Here is a 21,746-nt window from a genome sequence, read left to right on the forward strand (position 1 = left end):
GATCTGATGGCTTTACAGACAGCTAGTTCTTATGTCAGCACGGCCCCAATCACGACAACTACTTCAGACCACAGATTCGGATATACTCGTTTCGAGTTATTTATTCGTTATACTAATTATTTTTAGGCTAATTTAGATTAGTACACTAGCTATCTAATCCATTTTTAACAATTAGGTTTTATCCATATACTACTATTTTTTCTTCTTAATTCTTAATTTAAATTCTTTAAAATATATCTGAAAACTTAATAAAAAGCTTGTGGAGTTAGATTAACGGAAACAAATTATTTGTTTATCCAGGAAATCAATTGTCATTATCATTTATCACAAGGCAATCTTTTTTGGAGCTTTAATTTTCATTTTAATGGTTTTCAAACTACATAAAGCTCCTTAACTACTGTACGTTACTCATTTTTTTTTTCTGATGAGTACACGCCTACACGGTGACTTTCAAAGAAATGAAAAAAAGGTTTATGTACCTTGACATAAACGTTATTATTGTGTGATTATATTATATATTGTATCCATATCATCGTCCACAGTATTTGAAACTTTATGCGTTAAACTAGTGTACATGTATCCCAAATTATTTATTTCATGCGATTCAGATGAAACTAAAAAAAAAACGAAAACGTATGATAATAGTAAATAGACAATAATTAATAATCAACAAAAAAAAAAAAAAAAAAAAAACGGATGCAAGTCGCTAGAAGACTCGTCCTGATCTAGGAGAAGAGGACCCACGTGCCAATAATCAGACGAAGACAAAGACATCTTACGTGGAAGATAGCCATACACGTGTCTTTTTGTCCTACACGCACTTATCCACACCCCCCGACTAAAGTACTACTTACACTAATTACATGGGGGTGATCATCTCCTTGATTGTCATATGCATCTGCATGCCACCAAACTAATAATTTTAGTGGTCTTAATTAGCTCAAAGTTTCAACTTACATTACTAATAATCCTCAGCTCCTATCATCATTTTCTGATTTTTTTTTTATTGCAAATCATATGCTACTAACTTCGTCATATCACTTGCAAATCATGTACGCATTCAATACTTTAGTTTGGTAACAAGGATTGGCAAATGTGGCAATAGTATTAGATCACATTTTCGATTTATCTATTTTCAACATGTCTATTAAACCACATATTTATATATATAGTACACATGCATGGTCTAATTAATATATAAATCACTTTCGGTTTTATTTAGACAGATGCTTCTCTTGATCGCCCACATGAAATGTTTTGGAACGGATCATAATTTTCTTTTTAATAAGTTGAAATATGAAAACTAGAAAAGTGAAAAATGATTCGGTTTTGTAGAATATTCCGCATTTATCTCCAAGAGGGATTTTGAGAGGCTGGGAATATTCTTGAACAAGGGTCACATGGTGGCAGCATGTGGACCAGATCCTTGAGATGAGGTGAACAACAACACTAAACAGTTATTCTTTGTTGTTAGTACCCTGACTGATGACGAAAAGACATTGCAAAATTTGCAAGTTTACGCAATCATGCATTGATGTATGCACATATTGTTGTTTTTTAGTAGAGATACTTTATATAGGTTGGTACAACTTTCTGAATTTTTCCGATTACTGATTAATTAGGTCACTAGCTCTAAGTAAAGCTGAAACTTTTTTATACCGGTAACTACATAAAAAAGAGGCTTTAAAAATTCTGATGGTTATATTTTCAGAAATTGAGCTTTGACGTTTATAATACAAGACGACGCCCATAATACGACTATCCCAAAACTGTACACAGTCATACATAATGTTGGAAGAATGTCGTCATTTGTTTTCAAGTCGATGGATTCTTTTACTCCAGTGGTTACGTCTCCCATTGGTGGATTTTTTTTTGTTTTCTTTTCTTTTTATAGCTGTATTTTTTTTTAATTATTTACGATTTTACTGGAACCATTCATAAAATCCGTTTTGATACCGTACTTAAAAAAAAAACTTAAGATTTGTATGTGTGCGTATCTGAATCGTGCCGGCTATATATATTTCTAATATACAACATGAACAAAATATTGAACAAAACTCTTATAATTAATATTTGAATCGTTTTGCAAACATGTCATTAAAAATAGTAGAACCGACGCAGAGTTCTGCATGTTTTTGTAGTGATATATAATTAATATGCTGTGAAAAGCTGTCACGTATATGTTTGCGCAAAAGATATGTTTTAATAATGTTCTTAGCTTGTATATCAATTACGACTTAAATTAGTGCACATTCGACTCGTTGAATAATCAATCTGAGATCTTATGCTCATACTTCGCGTTAGTAGACATATATACTTAAATATATCTGATGTCAAAGGAAATATATACTACACGCATAGTGACGCATGCAGAATTCTGCTAATTAATGAAACTATTGAAATATTTTGTTTTTCTTAAACCTGTTTACAAAATTAATATTAGTATAAATTATTTTGCACTGGAAACAGATTAGTAGTATAGCTTAAAACGAAAATATATACAAAAAAAGAAGAAGAAGATAATTTAGAATTCTAACTGAGGACCATTTGTGTGTGTACTATATAGATGTACGTTAAACTCCCATATCTAATTTTTCTTTTAACTATCATCAGTATGCAACATATGAATTTGGTAATATAGTAACATAACATTGGTATATTAACCACTAAGCTATAAGTTATGGTCTTTTGAAACGTTCTATCTTGCGACAGTTTTTGAGTGGCTATATACACTAGTTTTACAATTTTGAAAATAGTTTAGAATTCTAATGAGGACCAATATATTCCTCAAAATTCTAGAAGGAGAAAAAAAAGACTGAGCCAAGATCTTATTATTTTACTACTATAGTACTATATTTTATTGATTTGTTACAAACATTAATTATATAATAGAATGAATTATTTTGGCTAGGAGTGAAACCGAAGAGCCAAAAGAAAGTAAGGTTACCGCCTACCGGCAGGATTAATTTAACCATTTAAAAAGAAAAAAAAAAGTAACGTATGTGTTCCAAATTGAATAATATTTAAACGTTGATTTATCAAAGCTTTTGAGAAGGATCATTTCTGATATCGAATCATTTTGAAACTTACAGAAATGTTAACAACACTTGTCAAAAGAAAAGGTACTCCAGGACTCTTGTGTATCATTCAACATTTGTGAATTTGACAAGAAAACTGTAATGGTAATTGCTAAAAAAAACATACTATATAATATATAATATGTGTACGTATACGATTAGGTCTGGTTATATCACGAAAGTTCTAAAATTATGTCAATTATTATAAATTTTTTTTGATAATTAAAATTATGTCAATTGTTATATATACGATACCTTTTCTTACACGGCTACTTTTGTGTGTTTCGTCCTTTTAACGATTGCCTATGGGATTATGTGTCTTATCTTTATAAAAAAAACGATTATGTGTGTATTTATGCGACTAAGCCAGCCATTGGTTTTCAAGGGAAAATTATAGTTCCTTGTAAACAAACACCAAATTTTGCCTTAGCAATAACAAACTAGTTCCAAACTTAGTGTTCCTTGTTCTTCAGTAACCAGTAGATTAGTATTCATTGTCTACAAAATTTCCCCATTCTATGTCACAAGTTCACATAACTTTACCATGCACACAGCGCATCAACATGTTATAGTTATACACACTAAACTCAAGTATTGTTTTCTTCTTAAACTTTTTTTTTTTTGGTCAACGTTTTCTTCTTATACTTAAAACAAACTAAATACCTCTTGAAATCTCAAAATTATTTGTGTGGGAAAGTAGTACCATAAATTATGGCATAGTTTGTAAAAATACAATCACCATCTGTATATATTGTTTTTAAATACTAAGATAACATATTGCTATCTTTCATTAACTTTGTCTGAAGGGAATAACGATTATCTTCATTGGTCTTCTTTATAGCTTTCATTATTAGTAGTGATATTTTTAGTTTTATTTTGATGGTGTTTTTGAACAGTGGCCCATATCAACAATGGTATAAATTATATTAATTTGTAGCTTTTAATTAAGGAATAAGAGTGGGATAAGAAGGAATCAAAGTTCGAATATTTTTCACAAATTAGTTTGTCTCCCAGCATTTAGACTGATGGGATATTCCCATCTTAAATTTAAGAATCTAAAACATTGTATCCAAAATATCTGAAGACACTTTTTTTGTGTGCTTTTGTGTTTTTGTAAAGAACTAATAATCAAATCAAAGTCCATAATCAATCTCATATCCAACCAAAAACAAGTTAAGTGTTGATATAGTTCCATTTTTTAACTAATGATCTATTAAGTGTTGTTTATAACTGTAGATAAATAAATTATGGCAATTTGCATCAGCATACATATTTTTTAATATACTTTTTCAATGTAATATTTATATGAACCTCACTATCAAACACTTAGGAATTGGAATATTGTGTAAAAGCATAAGAATCAAATCTTAAATAAATATAACTTCTATCTATATCAATAGAATAAGACAACAATTTGTCTGATATCGTACAAAGTTTAAATTAAAATAAAAATTCTCTTTTAACAAAGAAAATTTAGACGGCCGAAAAGAACCAATGAAGAAAAAGGCAAATGTGACATTAATTAAGAAAAAATATTATCATACAATCACTGAATTATTAACTTCTTTTATGATACCAAAACCATGTGCTATGAATTATGAAAGCAGTTTAGGATAATTAGCTAATTTATTAATGTAAAAAGTAAAATAACAATCCTAAGGACGTTTTAATTTTTTCAATCCAACAAGTTAGTTACAAGTACTGTAAGTTCTAATTTGAGAGTGTTCAATAATACCACCATGAAACCATAATCTTATGTAATCTAGTAAGTAATAGTGAATTCAAATAACTGGTATTCTACTAGAGACGGTGCTATGTGCTTAATTTGTCAATTAATTAAGCTAAAACTGTTTTATATACACAATTTTTAGAACAGCTCATATAGTCCCTTATACATACCGGCATTATCACCGGATGCTCTAGATGAACTTATTGTTTTCTCAAGAAACAAAAAATAAAATACATATAAGTTTTTAAATTTTGTAGTTGCGCGTTATTAAATATTGTAGGAATTATTTGGAAGATAAAGATTAGGAACTCATCAAGAAGCAGCTGCTAAACTTTTGACCTACTTCATATTTTACGATACGATAATGAATGATGTAAGCTGGAAATAAAAAAAGTAATACATTTGTGTTATCTACTTCGTATTTTTCATTGTACGACGACGACTTCATTGTAACAGAAATTAACAATGAGGATATGGGTCGTGATCTAAAATCCCACCAAACAAAATAAAGATATCAAACTAAATCGAGTACCTACATCCATGATAAATCTCTTCAACCTAACCTCAATTAAAAATTGTTTAGAGAAAGACCAGAGACGGTTTGAACTTTTGAAATGCTTTGTCAAGAAAGTGGGAACATAGGATTAGCTAGAGATATTTGTTTAAATCACCACATTTTAACCTTATATATATAATATTTGCAAGTTGAGATGATATACTATATAACTTTTGAGAGTTCTTAATTAATTTAAATCATAAGGAGACAAAAACATGCCTTTCAACACTCAATGGTATTTTAAAGTTATAACTTAAAATGCTCCCATTCGCTTAGAGTAAAGATGTTAGCCGGAATCCAATTCGTCTAGAGTAAAGATCATACAATCATATATATACTTGTTTAACTTAGCGTACCTATATAACTATATTATCGTTTCACAGTACACTTGATTCCAATGTATTAAATTAAACTCTCTTTTTCACAACTAGCTATCATTTTTTTAGGGTTTATTTAACTACACCATTTATACATGCAACTAGCTTTATCAATCAATCATACATACATACACATACAAATTGAGTTCCAAGGATTTTGATGGCATTTGCCCCCTAAGAGTGTCCAAGCATACCATATATTTCAGCTGTAGCGTCTCCACTTATTGCAAAGACTTTGTAAGCCAACTTGGAATTAAAAAAAAAAGGTTTAAAAGACCTTAAAAATGCACCAGCCGGGAATTGAACCCGGGTCTGTACCGTGGCAGGGTACTATTCTACCACTAAACCACTGGTGCTTCGCTGCTGAATTCGAGAAATAAATGAAAATAATCGAATTTGTAGTTGAAATACGCAGCCACAGAAATAAACAGTTTTAAGAAGTAAGAGCTTTCTCTCTCTTATCACTTTCATATCTTTTAGAGAGAGAAATCTAGTTATCTTTTTGATATTCCGATTAAAATCGGTTCTTTTCTGGCTAAGTCCAGATTTGTATCTTCTCGTCTTAGTGCGAGTGTTTTGTTTAGCTATTTTAGCTATTTTGTTGTTTGTTTTTACTAGTTTTCTCCCCTTTTGCAGCAGCAAATTCTCTTCTATTCTAGAGGAGATAAACGCCGGAGTTTTGTTCAGAGATTCAAAATTCATCGTTTGCTTGATTCTCTTGCAAAATGAGATAAACCCTCATACCCTTATGAAACCGTATAATCGGTTATGGATGCAGGTTCTCTTTTTGTCTGGGAATCTTGATGAGTGGAATTCAGTGATTGGTATATAACTTATCAGGAGAGCGTGTTTTGCGACTGATTTGATCTCTTGCCAAGCTATGTTTTCCGGTGATCCATAAATTAGATGAATCATGAATCTCTTTTCTAAACCTTCGGAAATTTTAGCAAAAGGTGGTGTTATGGTGAATCGGAGAAAGCAGCTGGAATAGGTGATAACTCTCGTCGGCAAAAAATTCAGCCACCGCTTCAGCTTCTGTGGATGAGTCAATCGACGTCTTCCACTTTCAATTTGCAAAACAAGTAAACAACACGTGTCTTAATACGTGTCTTTTATGAGGCTAGCTTATCTTGCTTTGTAATGTTTTATATTGGGCCTATTTTGAACTTTGCATGTTTTGTATTATTGGACTCTGATCACCATGTAATTTTCCAATTTGGAAATCAATACAATCGACGACGACAAAAAAAAAAAAACAGTTTTAAGAAGTTAGATGGGCCATTCAAGGCCCAATAAAAGCGCGATTCACGTCGTCGTTTCAACAGCGTTGTAAATTTACCCCTTTCTCTCCCAGGGCCAGCAGCTTCGTTTCTTTCTCACTCATTGGCACAACAAGAGAAACCTGAAATTGCGCAATCGTTGAAATTGAAAGATAGAGAAAAATGGCGTCGCTTTTGAAATCGTTCATCGATCCGAAGAAGAACTTCCTCGCTCGTATGCATATGAAAGCCATATCTACTCGCCTCCGCAGATACGGTCAGATCTCTCTCGATCGATAACCCTAATTTCTGAATCTGGATTTGTTGTTGTTGTCAATGAGGTTGCTGGTTCAGGATTGAATCTGAATCTGCTCTGTTCGTTTTTTGTTTTTTTTTTTGGTTGAAATGATTAGGTCTGAGGTACGATGATCTGTACGATCAATATTACAGCATGGACATCAAAGAGGCTATGAACAGATTGCCCAGGGAGGTTGTTGATGCTCGTAACCAGCGTCTCAAGCGTGCCATGGACCTCTCCATGAAGCACGAGTATCTCCCCAAGGATCTTCAGGTATTGTTACTATTCTTCATTGTCAATTTTTTTTGGTTCTCCAACGAAATTGATCTAGGATATGGATTGTATGTTTGGCAAACTCATATAATTGAGCTTAAGTATTGGTTGAATGTTAGATTCTTTATTGTCTTCTGGTAGAAATAGATTTAAGAAACTGAAGTGTTTAGATTTCAATTTTAAAAGTTTTTTGAACCTACATCATCTGAATACCTTACAAAAATATCGGAGCTTAGATATATATAAACTAGCTTATGTATTATGCTCGTCTCTTGCGTTACTGTGTTAACTCTTCCCTTGCTACTTGCTGGGAGCTTATTTGAAATTTGGGATTTTGTTTCCTTGTTACATTTTTTTACTTTCTGAAGTGGTGTTTGCATTTATACTACTGTATAACTATGTGATTTAGGCGGTGGCTATGGTTTACGATATTAAGCTATAAAAAATTGCATCTGTTTGGCATTCTTTTGGATTTTTTAACATTCTTATTTGATGTATTTATATGATATACAGGCGGTGCAGACCCCATTCCGTGGCTATCTTCAGGAGATGCTGGCTCTTGTAAGTCTCTTTTTGATGAAATTATCCATAAAGCATAATCTGCCTCTCGGTTAGGAAGAATCACACTGCAATTTAGTCTCTCTTTTTTTTTGTCTTTCTGCTTTCATGCATTGACATGAATGCTCTCGTTTGACATCAGCTTGTTGCATACTGACAGAAGCAATGACTAAAAGTTTGAGATGCATAACTTTTCGTTCCTTGAATGAAGCAAGATGTTTTACAGATCTTCTGCGTCCCTATTTCATTTAGTGTTGTGTTGTAAATAAACTGTTTGCAATGCTTTAATAGTACCCAGTGTAACTTTTCTGTAAGGAAAGACCATTATCGTCTTCATTATCATCATCATCACTGTTTTCATGTTGTTCATTGCAGGTTGAGAGGGAAAGCAAGGAACGAGAGGCCTTGGGAGCTCTACCACTATACCAGCGCACGCTCCCATAAGCATTATATTTCCTCCTAAAGTTGTGGTCAACACAGCTTCTCTCCATAAATCTCCAAATGGATTACATTTATATTCAGTTTCTGGAATGAGCTATTTTTACTTGAGAAAAGCATAAATCTGTGATAGTTTTCCTAAATGGATTATGTTGCCAAGTTACATTTTTCACGTTTGCTGGCTTGAATAAAATGGACGACGCAACTTAAGTCTGTCTCAATTATTATTATATTCGATGTTTGCTTAGATGTTATATGATTGGCTCAAGTGCCATGATTCCATATACTCTTTTGCATTGACAATTACATGTGAAATATTAATGGGAGAGTTATGGTTTTATTAGGCACCGATAAAACCAGTCGTTGAATGGTCCAAGTCTATGGTATGGGGGTGGTGTGTTTTCTTTTTTTGTCTAATGTTAGTGTTATGCACCAGAAAGTGAGAAATTTGGTAAAAGTTGGTATTCTACCGAGATAATCTAAAACCAAGGGGGTCATGGTGAATTCTGTAGAATTCATTACCAAAGGATTAATTTTGACCAAAACAAACCCTTTTGTTTAACTAAAGAAAATAACAGATGAGAAGTCATCTTGTGAGGACCGGCGGGTGTGAGAAGGGGGAAAGAGATCCAGCTGAGTTTGGGCATATCGGAAATTGGGAAATGAAAATTGGGATTTCATATACAATCTTGTTATACATATTATCGACAGGATGTAAAATCATTCATATGATAGAGAGACCCATGTTACATGTATTTTTCATATAAAAAAATATCCAGAAAAGAACACATGCATGTGATTTGTGAGTGCGTAGACTGGGACACAAGTCTTTAAAAGATTCAGGTCAGATCTCTTCTTTAGTTACCCATCTCCCTCTCTGTCCCCTCTTTCCTTCCTTTTCTTTTTGCATCACTTTCGTTTAGCCACAATTGTTACAGTTAAATGAGGAATAACAAGAAGATTAGATATGCTGTTCAGACTCGATCTTATTCCCTTAATTAAACGAGGCTTTTTTCTGGTTCGAATTCTAAGCTAATTTGAGGGGTTTACAGCCATCACATGAAGTTATGAACATTATGGCAACCCACCCAAATGCATGATTGATTGAGAATCAATCTACATAAACTAAAAACCAATCATGATGTTACGTGACTGAGACTCGCACTATACAGAGTTGGGTCGATTGCGTTTCATTTATCATCGGATTCTGTGGATCCCGAAATAAGTTCGGGATTTACTATTTAGCTTATCCAATACTTGATGTTGTGAGACAGAACATTCGAGTAAATCATGGATGGTCCGTGGAAGTGAAAATTAAGGTTGTACACAAGGTGTATGTAGTACTGACACTGACAGATGTGATGTATGAAAATGGGTCAGTTACACATATTGGTTTTAGAGATTGGTTTATGTGCTTCCTTAATAACTTTGGATTTTTATAGGCTCTTCCATTAATTTGTTTAAACTTGGATGTTTCTTTGAAGAGACAAACAAATAAAAATATATATACTCCGCTGTACTTTACATGAGGGTCGACCATTAAAAGTCGGTTGCATGTGACTCATTGACACAGACTGACTTGTCTTTAGTTAGCTTGATTCCATAACTCAAGTAGTATTGTGTTATATATATATCAAGTATTCTCTAATACATAACACACAAGTACTCGAAATATAACCAAAATAAGATAAAACCATATATACTCATAATTAACAAATGTAATAGCGTTTTATATTATTCCCTCGTTTTACACTATTGATTTGATCATGCTTTCATACTCATCACATAATCTAACACTATTAGAAAACACTCTCGTCGATGAAACATTAGATAATTTTTCTGACGCCATAACTAAGGAACATATATAGATGCACTTCGTTTTTGTAAATACACAAGGATAACGATTCAGCGTGAGACAGGCTCATTAAGTGTCTTCCACGAGGGTAGTCCAGTTTTCTGTAATTTTATATTGATAACTATGAATCCTTTTGACGGCTGTCTTGTCCTTTTCTTTTACTATGTCTTCTCCGTTATTTCGCTCCATTCTAACAATTTGTTTTTTTTTTTTCATTCTTTTTCTGTTAACATCTTATGACATTGTATATGCAAGTGAATTAATTCTGAGCTAAAAGAAGTGACATTGTATATTTACTTATAACAATTGGCTCTAAACCTAGATAGGTATATATATATATATATTAAATGGTAGCTTAGCAACAAAATATTGCTAAAAAATAGTTGATGCTTTAAACACGTAAAAAAAATCTAAAACGGGGATGGATGATGTATATGACATTGCCGTTGTCCGTTAGTTAGCACTTAGCACCACAAGTCAAAACTGTGATTTCATCTGTCGGATTAAATCGTCTGGCTAGAGATTTGAATTCTACTAAGTACTAAGCTAGAGATAATAGTTTTGCAAATCAAGAAAGAGGATGCATAGTCAAATGTCGTGTTGTAAAAGTTGGTCCACTTTCCCATGCATGCATGTCTACATCTTTTTCAGTAATTTCTTATATATTTCTATTATCATTTGATTTGGATCCACGAGTAACATCAAGCCAAAGTTACATAGCTACGTGGCCCCTGTTTTATGGCCGAAAAAATCATAAGTTTAGGTTTAACCACCAACACAGAGTTTTTTTTTTTTTTATATAACAAAAAGATTGTACAGATAAAGTCTAATGGAACCTAACTTTACTTAAAGACTCCTTGACTCATACATACACATTGTTCGTGCATACAATTTTTCAGTCTAGATATACGAGTAGTGGTGACATTGGAGAATTGACCGCCCACTAGGCCATCAACTCCGATCGTAAATTGTAGACATGGATGTTGCTAATAAGTAGAACATGTGAGCATCACTTTTTATCCAAAAATATAAAACATAATTAGAAACAAATGCATGTTAGAGATATATTTATAATATGATACACACAGTTTATGCTTATGCAGTGCATGTGTATGTATTTATAAACATGCACGCAATATGTTTTTGAGTACAATAATTTGTGCAATAAAAGCACCGCTAACAGAGAGAGTCGGTGGCCTTTCTTTGCAGTGATCTATTAATTCTGACGCCGCAGAGACAAAATTCGATTATTCTTCCATTTTTAATATCATGATTCATTTCACTCTAATTATTTTTATGGTTGCTTAATTATTCGATTATATATATATAGCAAATGGTTGCTTAGTTATTCTTTTGGTATTTTGACTATTTTCCAAACTATCCAATACCGCTTAGAGATATTTGTGATAATGTTGATCATGTTCATGTACTTTTTTTTTGTTTTAGTTTGGTTCAAGAATATCGATGATTATTGACGACAAATGTGCAGACTAAATCTAAGAAACCACATGATATATAAAAATAAAAAAGTTGGAAAAAGACTACTCAAAATTTTAGATCGAAGATGACCATTATATGGTTAAATTATTTATGTTGAAAAGAAAAAAAAAGGAGTCCGCATGGTTTACACTTTACACTTGCGATATTTGGCGCTCGTGTGTGATGCGTTTCAACGACACTAACTTTTGATGATATGATTTTTTTTGGTAAATCACTACAACGCTCATACATTTTCATATTAATACAGAATAGTATAAAAGCCTCCTACGAATAAACATTGTTTGTCTGATTAGTCTACTTTACACAACAATTAAATTCTAGCTGCGGTTGAAAGTTACCGACCAAACCCATGAAAAAAAACCTGAGCCATAGATATCTTAACCTTGCTACAGATTTGGCACACGGATCAAGCTATTGAAGCAACTGCTTCCTTTGATTCGGAATTGTTATATAAAATAATACTCTCTATTATTCGTTATGTGTATGCGATAGGATAACTCAGAACATTAAGCGACTTTTAACTTGTGGCGATGCGAGAACCAATGTGAATAAGGCATGTGAGAGAGACCACATTATACTGTCCCACAGCTTTTGTCCTCTTCATTCCCGCAATTATATTACCATTACTACTAGCTCACATAACTATCATTTCCCAAATCGCAGTTAATTAATTAGATCTGTACGTATAGCCTCGTAGTTGTTCCTCTTTAATATCTTTTTGTGTTATGTAACAGATAAGAAGGTAGTTAATATTTCCATGATGGAATCACGATGTTTGAAAAAGTTATGATGTTAACGATATACCCTTCGCAAGACTAGAATTACCCCGGGAGATCTTGTTCATCTGGCGATAACTGTTCATCAAACCAATACTAAGTTTGTTTTGATAGTACGTATCTTTTTAGTCAAACCTTCTAAGAAAAAAAGTAACCCATTTCCAAGGAACGATGAATATAAAATAAAGGCACGACCAATGTTTGTCCGACACAAGTCCCCAGTGGCAAAGCCGTAGTTTAAAAATAGGCAAGGGGCTTCTTGTTAGACAACTCTTTGCATATAAAGAGATCTCTCCACCCTCGTTCTCTTCCACTCCCACTCCTAAACATTCCTTCTTCTCTCGTTCACTCTTCTTCAAACTTTACTGTTCGAAAGTTTACAGTTTATATATATTTAACATTATTGGGGTAGAGAAAAATAAATCGAAAGAAATGAAAGAGATGGGAGTGATAGTGCTTCTTCTACTTCACTCATTCTTCTACGTTGCCTTTTGCTTCAAAGATGGTAAGTCCTTCATTTTCTAATCTTTATACACATCTCGCATTCTTGTATTTTCTGTATATTGGCCAAACCAGAAAATAAGTTAACTTCCAAAAACAAATCTAGATTAGTATTTTGGAACATTTGTTCAGTTTTGATTCATTGCTTCTTACAACTTGTATGTCCAAAACACTTTTTGATTGTCGTCAAAATAATTAACTTTTGACTTAAAAGTAGTAGCTTTGATGAACATGTTGGATGAATACTAGCTAGGGCGAAACAGATCTGTAAAGGCACATGGCGTTTTGTCAATAAATGCATATCACTCAATTACTCATCTCACCTTCCCATCTGTAATTAATTAACATGTTATGATATTCTTACTTTTTTACATCATTTTAATATTTTGTAATTTAACTTTTTAATTATTCAATTCTTATACACTTACTTGTTTTATCATAGATCTAATAACTTCCAACTTTTCAAGATAACAAAACCATTATTCATCATCAAAACATTACTAATGTTAAAACAAAATACTGAAACTGTGCTTAACTTAATACGTAATTTTTGTTTCTAGTAACGCGCGAGTGGCGATGTTATGTAACAAATCATACAATCCAAGTTGACGAATCTACTAATCTAAATAGAATTACAACAGAGCTAGCCCTAACCAATTTTATTATAATTTGTTGGTAACAAAACAGGACTACTACCAAACGGGGACTTCGAACTAGGTCCACGGCACTCGGACATGAAAGGAACACAAGTGATCAACAAAGCAGCAATCCCAAACTGGGAACTCTCAGGCTTCGTCGAGTACATTCCCTCAGGACAAAAACAAGGCGACATGATCCTCGTCGTGCCTAAAGGCGCTTTCGCAGTGCGTCTAGGCAACGAAGCCTCGATCAAACAAAAAATCAGCGTCAAAAAAGGGTCTTACTATTCGATCACGTTCAGCGCTGCTCGAACATGCGCACAAGACGAGCGGCTAAACGTGTCTGTGGCTCCTCACCATGCAGTAATGCCGATCCAAACCGTGTATAGTAGCTCCGGTTGGGATCGGATTGGAGCTGGTGATGCTCCACGCAACCATAGCAGATATAGTGATACATAACCCAGGTGTCGAGGAAGATCCTGCTTGTGGACCTCTCATTGATGGTGTTGCCATGAGGGCCCTTTTCCCTCCTCGTCCCACCAATAGTGAGTTTTTTCTTGGTGTCTTATTTCGGTTAAAATTATACTTCTCGGTCAAAAACGGAAATATCTAAAACTTGTGGGGGTTTTGTTTGATTACAGAGAACATATTAAAAAACGGAGGATTCGAAGAAGGTCCATGGGTTTTGCCAAACACAACCTCCGGTGTTCTCATCCCACCAAACTCCATCGACGACCACTCTCCTTTACCTGGTTGGATGGTCGAGTCTCTTAAAGCCGTCAAATACATCGACTCCGATCATTTCTCCGTTCCTCAAGGCCGTCGCGCCGTCGAGCTCGTCGCCGGTAAAGAGAGCGCTGTCGCACAAGTTGTCCGCACTATCCCGGGGAAAACGTACGTACTCTCATTCGCCGTCGGAGACGCCAGCAACGCCTGTGCTGGATCTATGATCGTAGAGGCTTTCGCCGGAAAAGACACGATCAAAGTCCCTTACGAATCTAAAGGGAAAGGAGGATTCAAGAGAGCTTCGCTGAGATTTGTTGCTGCCTCGGGTCGGACTAGAGTTATGTTCTACAGTACGTTTTACGCTATGAGAAACGACGATTTCTCGAGCTTGTGTGGGCCGGTGATCGACGACGTCAAACTTCTCAGTGCTCGAAGGCCGTGAGCTTGTTGCGGCGGCGAGTTATACACGAGAAAATGAGTGACGACACGACACTGTGTGTTTTCTTTTTAAGTTGTTGTTTGACAAAAAAAAACAAAAAATGTGGTCACTCTGGTTGAGCAAGGAGGGTTCGGCGGAGCAGTGGCGTTCGTATGCGATTGTTTGGTCGGAATATAAAATTTTATGATTTTAATTTGGTTCATTAACTTTATATATTAATGTTAATCTCCAATCCTAAAACAGTATTTAACATTTATGAAGAATTATCCATCGGATATCCGTAATTAGAAATTCCAAAACCCAATCTTTGGGCAGCTGTGTCCAGATTTCTCAACAGAGGATCGAGACATATCAGATAATCGTAGAGCCGAGAAACGAGCCTCTCGTCAACGTGTTTATCATTGGCGGGGAGAGAGGCTGCTGGACTGTCGCCGGTGGACGAACGGGTTAACCGGATGCAGAATCGATCCGGTTCGAGCAGAAAGGGACAAACTTTATTATCAAGTACTGTATACAGTATCGCATTGTATTACCATCTTCAGTTTTGTTATATTGTGACCGGAACAGAGAGATTTAGAAAATTAGGTTTATTTTTGTCCCAAAAGAAAAGAAGAAAATAAGGTTTATTTACGGTTTGGGAATCATACTTTCAAATCACCTCCAACCTAAATATTCACAAAATAAACAGTAACAACTGTTAACAGTAATATAAATTTATACAAAATATCTGAATAAAAAGCTGGATATTATAAGTTAGATATACATTTTAAGCATCAAGTGAGGAGGTTATATTTTTGTACATTAAAATGAAATTGCAGGTTCATGGCTTGTTTTCTGGTTTACTGCTCAGTTGTTACCAGGATTGCTTCAGCTTTCAGTTTCAAAATTTGAGGCTAAGATGTCCTCTTGCAAGCAAGTAGCCAAAGAAGAAAAGACAGCTCATGGCTTGTAATAACAACATTCATCACATATACAAAGATACAAATCTTTGGAGCAACAACTGAAATATTGTCAGATTGCTTTTGCATGGGTAGTCTGCTTGAGGATTAGGAAGAAAGTCTGCTTGAGGATTAGGAACTCGTTTTTATTATATACGCAAGCCACTACTCAGGAAAACATGTTCAATTTATGGCGCCATACCTTCGTGCCAGTTAATGAATTTGGCTTTGGAGTTTCATACTGCCATGTAAAAAAACTAGCTTTGCTGAAGGGATCTGAAGAGTGAGCTTGGAGAGTTTCCACAAAGCACATGCGACTAACTAAGCAAGAAAGCAGGCATGTGTTCCCTTTCCTCTCGATTAATTCCATGAAAGCAAGTCATGAGAACAAATCAGAACAAGGAATCATTCAACATCACCAATTCACGACATATTTTCTGGATGAACACAGGCTGTGTTACACAGCATATACAATTCTATATTCTTCTAGACGCACACACATTACCCTATTCACACTTACCTCTCCCCTGGCATAACGTTTATTTCCAGAAAGAATGAGCGTCATGAACTATGCCTCTGGAAAAAACACCGAAAACAGAACCAATGTAACTGGAAAACAGTGTGTTCTAAATCTACATATATCAGAATCACGTACAAAGCTAGTATAGTTAGACATGGTAGGATCTACACCATGCAGTTCTAATGAAGCACAAAGATAACACATTACCACAAAGAGAGCACTGCATGATATAACGAGTGAACTGTAAAATGTAAAGAGAATTTACTCGATCTCAACATGTTATCAGCAAAATTACCAACCTGACTGTAAAATTTATCTAAGAAACCTGCTTAAAGCATAGCTTTCAAGCCCTGTGGACGAAGGCGACTCCAGGACACCTGAAACAAGCCACAATATCAAGATAGAAAACAAAAAACAGTATCAATGGTCAGTTATGTTTTGAGGGAAAACAGGTATGGTGTTGCACCATTCAGACGACCAAGGCAGAAGTTGTAAACCCCAGCATCAGAGTTAAACCTCTAGAAGCAAAAGGTCTGCATGCCCCGAACAAGGCAACACTGTTCCTGAAAAATGCAGGGGGAAATCAATAATGTCCAGAGGGATGACTAAGGAAACTCACACCGTTATGCTATACATTTCATAGAGCTAAAGGTAGGAGCACCCAACATATCAGACATTCAGACTTCATATTGCACAGAAACAAAATCCACATAATACTGTGTACTGACAAGGAAAATACTATTGACCCATCTTGTTACTTACAAGATGATATCAACACTAAAGTACAAAACTGATATTACAGAAAGAAAAGAAGACCCATATGAACATCCCTTCAAAATATGATATCTCAGAGTATGGATACATGATTTTTTTTTTTTTTTTTCCCCTCCAGGAATTACAATATAGGAAACTAAGCGAAATCTGACAAAGCAATAGAAATGAACCTCAGAAATTTTCATTCTAATCAGAGTTTTCATACAAGCTTGTATTCTATACACTTAATATAAAATCCGCTGGAAAAGAACAATATATGACAGTTGATTCCACATTGCAGCAAAGTATGTCCAGGACAAGTAGACCATCAGACTTGACCATAAGAATCAAAAAGAAAAAAAAATTGAATTCTGATTGATACTAACAAAACTGACTGCGGGTACCAGTAGATATCAAATTTCTTACCTCCATCAAATGTTCATCATCTGATATATTAAGAGAAAGACGAAGATCAGTTAATGACGCTTCTTGCTCCCAACTTAGGGGACCAGAAGAAAATAGTTCCCCCAAAGTACTGCGGTAAGTATATAGTTCAAACCTACAGGACCTTCTTTCTCCATCACGAGCTGATGAATGTTTCCTCCTTGCTTCTTCCCCGAGGCCACAAGAAGATTCAGCATCGCTGCTAAATGAGTCTGCCTGGTGACTAGAGTCATCTAGCATAAAAGGTGGCATATCACTCTCATCATAACTAGTAGCACTACAACTACCAACTGAGCATGCATCGCTATCAGAACAATCATCAGCGACTAAGCTTCCTGCACGAACACTCTCACTAAACCCTTTTGATCTTACCCTGACCAGTTGACAGCAACCAGTATTGTGATTGTTAAAGGAAGCTTGCACGTGAGATTTACCACCCCTATTTTCAGGTCGGCAAGCAACAGCATCTACCTTTTGCATTGAGGAGGCAGAAAATCGGTGCTTCTGTCCCTCTTTTTCCAGTGATCGTATCTTCTTGGGGTTTCCTGTGCATGATTCAGCACATCCAGACAAGTTGTAGGGTGACGGCCTCTTTAACATTCTAGCAGAGACAACACTAGGCTCATGGAGGAGTATGTTGTTCGTTTGAGGCTGTAGCTTCTGATGTACGTCTGATCCAGTCAGTGTAGATGACTTCAACGAACCAGATATCTGCGAAAATGATTACAAGCCAGTTAGTTAACGTGTAAGCTCATTAGCACATTAGTTAAAGATTATTTCAAACAAACAATATGTAACAAGACAACGCAGATTGCCACCTCCAACCAGATCCACAAAATTCATTGAAATGGAAGAGGAAACATAGCACACGTGTAATCTTAATGAAGAAAAGACACAAAGAACTTAAACAAGAGCATAATAGCTTTAAAAGTGAAAGCATGACATAAGGTTAAAACGAAATTACCTTTCCAATTGCAACCCATTCCTCATCTTGCCACGACTGTCGGACCCTGAGGTTGACTTGATGGAATGTAAATTCCGCTGGAGTCCCAAGTAACCGAACCACATAGTAGTTTCCAGATAACTCCTCTCGAACAGTGGCAGCTTTCCAGGAATGGTTATCAAGAACTTCCACCAGTTCACCAGTCTCCCATCTCTGGACATCCACTTGGGGAGGACACGGCCTAATTATCTTCCTCGCAACTCTCTCAGTCACTGTCTCCTCGTGTTCAAGGTTGAAAGAGCAATATCTAACATTGTAGGTATGACCATTACCCGAAACAATCTCAGCGCATCGCCACGCACCATAAGGTGCTTCTTTGTTGCTAAACACCTCAACTCGACTTCCTTTTCTGAATCTCATGATGGTTCACTCGGTCGACTTAATACCTGCGAAAAAGAAACAAAATCTCCATATATGAGCACCTCTATCAAAAGAAAAAGGCTAACTAGCAAACAACCAAAACAGAAGATCATACATTTTTCTTTTTATAAGAATCTAAGAAAAAGATACAATCTTAAGCCGAAAGCTCAATAATACAAATTTCAAATAGACTCCGCTAAAAACATATTCCTTGTCATAAATTATTGCAGGAACACAGATCGTAAGAAGCTGCATCAAAATTATTCGTAAGGAGAAAGAAGAATAGACATAATCGCGATCAATCACAAAATAAAGCAATATTAATCCAAATTCACTTCAAAAAGTTTTTAACAAGGAGCCGTAAAATCAATAAAACAAGCGAAGAATCTCGATCCAGTTTTGTTTTTTGTTTTCGTTTTTGTTTTGAAGGGGACAGATCAAAGGATGAACAGCAACATTGAAACAATCAACCAAGCCGAAATATAGAATAAAAAAGAGAGAGAGAGAGAGAAAATTGAACAAGAGAGATACCTTCTGTAATGCCTGAATGAGAATTTGATCGCCGGAAGTGATCGAATTGCTCTCTTGATCGAACAAATTTTGGAAGAGAAATTGGGGGATTAGGGTTTCGGGTAATGGAAATATGGAAACACAAAATTGGGTGTTAAGAAATTTATATATTTCTTTGTTTTTTATTTATTATTTGTTTAAAAAAAAAAATTGAATTTCGTGACGTGGGATTTAAGTTAAAATCTTTAAAACCAGAAATAAGGAGAGTCAGACAACCCATAATATTAATGACGGTTCGATTTGCAAATGTTAATGCTTTGTTTTTGTTTTTAACTCCCTTTCTTAGAGCGTGGACACGCGCGTTAATTGTGTTTTTAAGTTCCCTTAATTTTATGATGTACTGGTTTAACAAAATCAACTAATGTAGATGTGTTTTTTTTTTTTTTTTTAGCCAAGATTACACTTAATGCTCTCTTGTAATAATACCTCAACTATACATTTCTAATAATACTTACATTCTTAGCAAAAGGATTATTTATTTTTGATGTGTTCTTATATTAAATTACCATTTTAATGAAATAAAAACCACTTTTAAATTGACATTTTGCTGGATATGTAACTTAGAAATTAGTTGTTCGGTTGATGATTAAATTGTAGTAGTACACTAGCTATTATCTTCAATATATTTATATATATAAAAAAAACTAGAAAGTAGGCGTGTGGTTTAGTTTGAAGTTTCAACCACCATGGGAGTCTTCTATTATTCTAGATTTTAGTTTGAAACTTGGTAAAAAGCTAGTACGTAAATTTTCATTCTGTTTCTTCTTGTATTTGTTGTCGTCAATTATGACCAGCTTTTGTATACGAGTCTTTCACTTGATAGAGCTAAAAAGTCAATACATTTGTTGTTTGTTTTAACAACATAGAAAACAAAAGTAATATTGTATTCAGGAAAATGTAAATAGGAAAAGGAAAGTGTAAACTAGCTTCTCAAGTGGGGTACGTAACGTGTTGGGAATATCCGCTTTTAGGAGGTTATCGACGACGTAAACATTCTCCTCATCTCTCTCTTTTTAAGTTGCTTAAGATCATCCTCAATGGTAGGATGTTAGGTGTATCTTAGATGAATTAATGATTTAATTTAAATGAAAATGTTAATTAAAATGTAAGATATGGTATCTTATATAAGATACAAAAACAATGTTTAAGAGACGGTGACGTGGCAGTTTCTGAGTGGATGTTGAAATAAATATTTGGGATAAAGAAAAAATTAGAAATATTATGCGAGCTTGTATAATATTTTTACAATTTGATTATAGAAGACGAACAAGATACATATACAAAATTTGATGTCAATTAATTCGTAATGGCAGAATCTTCCGGAAGTACACGAATGGATTTCACATATTCTACAAATATGCATTCAAATCCCATTAATATAATAGCCATTAGAACTCGAATTTGTGATCGAGTTATGCATGAACAATTGAAGAACGATTTGGTCGAGCAGATATGGACAAAATATTTCACAAATTACGTTTAAATTAATTATGGTTTATGTTATTTATGCAATAAATTATATTTCATATATGTTTTAAAAATTTTATTTTGCAATAACTATTATGTTTTTAATAATTAAAATTGTTAAGATGCACAACTTAATAACCTACCAATAATCCTGCATAAAAAACAAAAATACAAATCTTAAATTTTACACTTTTCAAATTTATTACTAAATTAATCGTAAGATACACATATAATATCCTACCATTGAGGATGCTCTAAGAATAATTTCAAAGTTACTTACAATTTTTGATTCATATATATTATAATATGTGTAAACAATGATAAAACATGCAAAAGAGACGTGACTCAGAAGAGTACAACACCAAACTCATACCTTAAAGCCATCATCATATTCTCTCTCTTTTTTTCTTTTCTTGAGTTCGTTAAAAAAGAAAAAAGGCTGAATGGCTCGTCATATATGTGATATTAATTTGTAACTAATTCGGTTTTGTTCTTTTTTTCTTCTTACTTACTTTTTTAGAGTTTTTCTTTTTTTTTTCTTTTAGCCTTTGGCTTTGGAATAATATCAACCAAATTCAAACCTAACAGATATATCAATGATTTGAAGATTTATTATATTTTCGCCCTAGTGTTTCCTATGTTTATTTCGGCTAAACATGAGTTGTCTACTTCTTAAATCTATTTTACGGTT

At 34.2% G+C, this 21,746-nt stretch overlaps 3 protein-coding genes and 1 non-coding gene across 9 annotated transcripts; 2 read left to right on the forward strand and 2 right to left on the reverse strand.

The window, feature by feature from the left end:
* Nucleotides 1–6,024: 6,024 nt before the first annotated feature.
* Nucleotides 6,025–6,095, reverse strand: TRNAG-GCC. The gene has a single exon. It is a non-coding gene; the product is annotated as a tRNA-Gly (tRNA).
* Nucleotides 6,096–7,095: 1,000 nt separating this feature from the next.
* Nucleotides 7,096–8,797, forward strand: LOC17878344 (cytochrome b-c1 complex subunit 7-1). The gene is made up of 4 exons (XM_006284705.2): nucleotides 7,096–7,275; nucleotides 7,412–7,569; nucleotides 8,083–8,130; nucleotides 8,503–8,797. Exons 1-4 carry the CDS (start codon nucleotides 7,182–7,184, stop codon nucleotides 8,569–8,571), a joined length of 369 nt encoding a protein of 122 aa, XP_006284767.1. The 5' UTR covers nucleotides 7,096–7,181; the 3' UTR covers nucleotides 8,572–8,797.
* Nucleotides 8,798–13,021: 4,224 nt separating this feature from the next.
* On the forward strand, nucleotides 13,022–15,211 carry LOC17877736. Its single transcript, XM_023778851.1, is given in 4 exon segments — nucleotides 13,022–13,201; nucleotides 13,885–14,270; nucleotides 14,272–14,380; nucleotides 14,477–15,211. Coding segments are annotated over 4 exon segments (1,095 nt in total). The 5' UTR covers nucleotides 13,022–13,128; the 3' UTR covers nucleotides 15,004–15,211.
* Nucleotides 15,212–15,728: 517 nt separating this feature from the next.
* Nucleotides 15,729–19,661, reverse strand: LOC17877681. 6 transcript variants are annotated; one of them, XM_023778465.1, is made up of 7 exons: nucleotides 19,550–19,660; nucleotides 18,620–19,044; nucleotides 17,638–18,366; nucleotides 16,925–17,021; nucleotides 16,758–16,835; nucleotides 16,141–16,514; nucleotides 15,729–16,035 (listed from the first exon to the last, which is right to left on the reverse strand). In XM_023778465.1, exons 2-4 carry the CDS (start codon nucleotides 19,016–19,018, stop codon nucleotides 16,977–16,979), a joined length of 1,173 nt encoding a protein of 390 aa, XP_023634233.1. In that variant the 5' UTR covers nucleotides 19,019–19,044; nucleotides 19,550–19,660; the 3' UTR covers nucleotides 15,729–16,035; nucleotides 16,141–16,514; nucleotides 16,758–16,835; nucleotides 16,925–16,976. The 6 variants fall into 6 exon arrangements, with proteins under 6 accessions (XP_023634233.1, XP_023634231.1, XP_023634234.1 ...); XM_023778463.1 differs by having other exon boundaries at nucleotides 15,729–16,059; XM_023778466.1 differs by having other exon boundaries at nucleotides 15,729–16,514; nucleotides 16,925–17,015.
* Nucleotides 19,662–21,746: the final 2,085 nt, after the last annotated feature.

The sequence above is a fragment of the Capsella rubella genome, unplaced genomic scaffold (assembly GCF_000375325.1).
Source record: "Capsella rubella cultivar Monte Gargano unplaced genomic scaffold, Caprub1_0 scaffold_7, whole genome shotgun sequence".
In the NCBI taxonomy this organism is placed as follows: Eukaryota; Viridiplantae; Streptophyta; class Magnoliopsida; order Brassicales; family Brassicaceae; genus Capsella; species Capsella rubella.

Bases quoted from the DNA above. Each gene is read 5' to 3' on its own strand.
- LOC17878344 (XM_006284705.2), top strand. From the start codon at position 7,182: ATGGCGTCGCTTTTGAAATCGTTCATCGATCCGAAGAAGAACTTCCTC. The intron at 7,276-7,411 runs GTCAGATCTCTC...TGAAATGATTAG, and splicing joins TACTCGCCTCCGCAGATACG to GTCTGAGGTACGATGATCTG. The intron at 8,131-8,502 runs GTAAGTCTCTTT...TGTTCATTGCAG, and splicing joins TTCAGGAGATGCTGGCTCTT to GTTGAGAGGGAAAGCAAGGA.
- LOC17877681 (XM_023778462.1), bottom strand. From the start codon at position 19,018: ATGAGATTCAGAAAAGGAAGTCGAGTTGAGGTGTTTAGCAACAAAGAA. The intron at 18,367-18,619 runs GTAATTTCGTTT...TCATTTTCGCAG, and splicing joins AATGGGTTGCAATTGGAAAG to ATATCTGGTTCGTTGAAGTC. The intron at 17,545-17,637 runs GTAAGAAATTTG...CTTATGGTCAAG, and splicing joins ATGATGAACATTTGATGGAG to TCTGATGGTCTACTTGTCCT.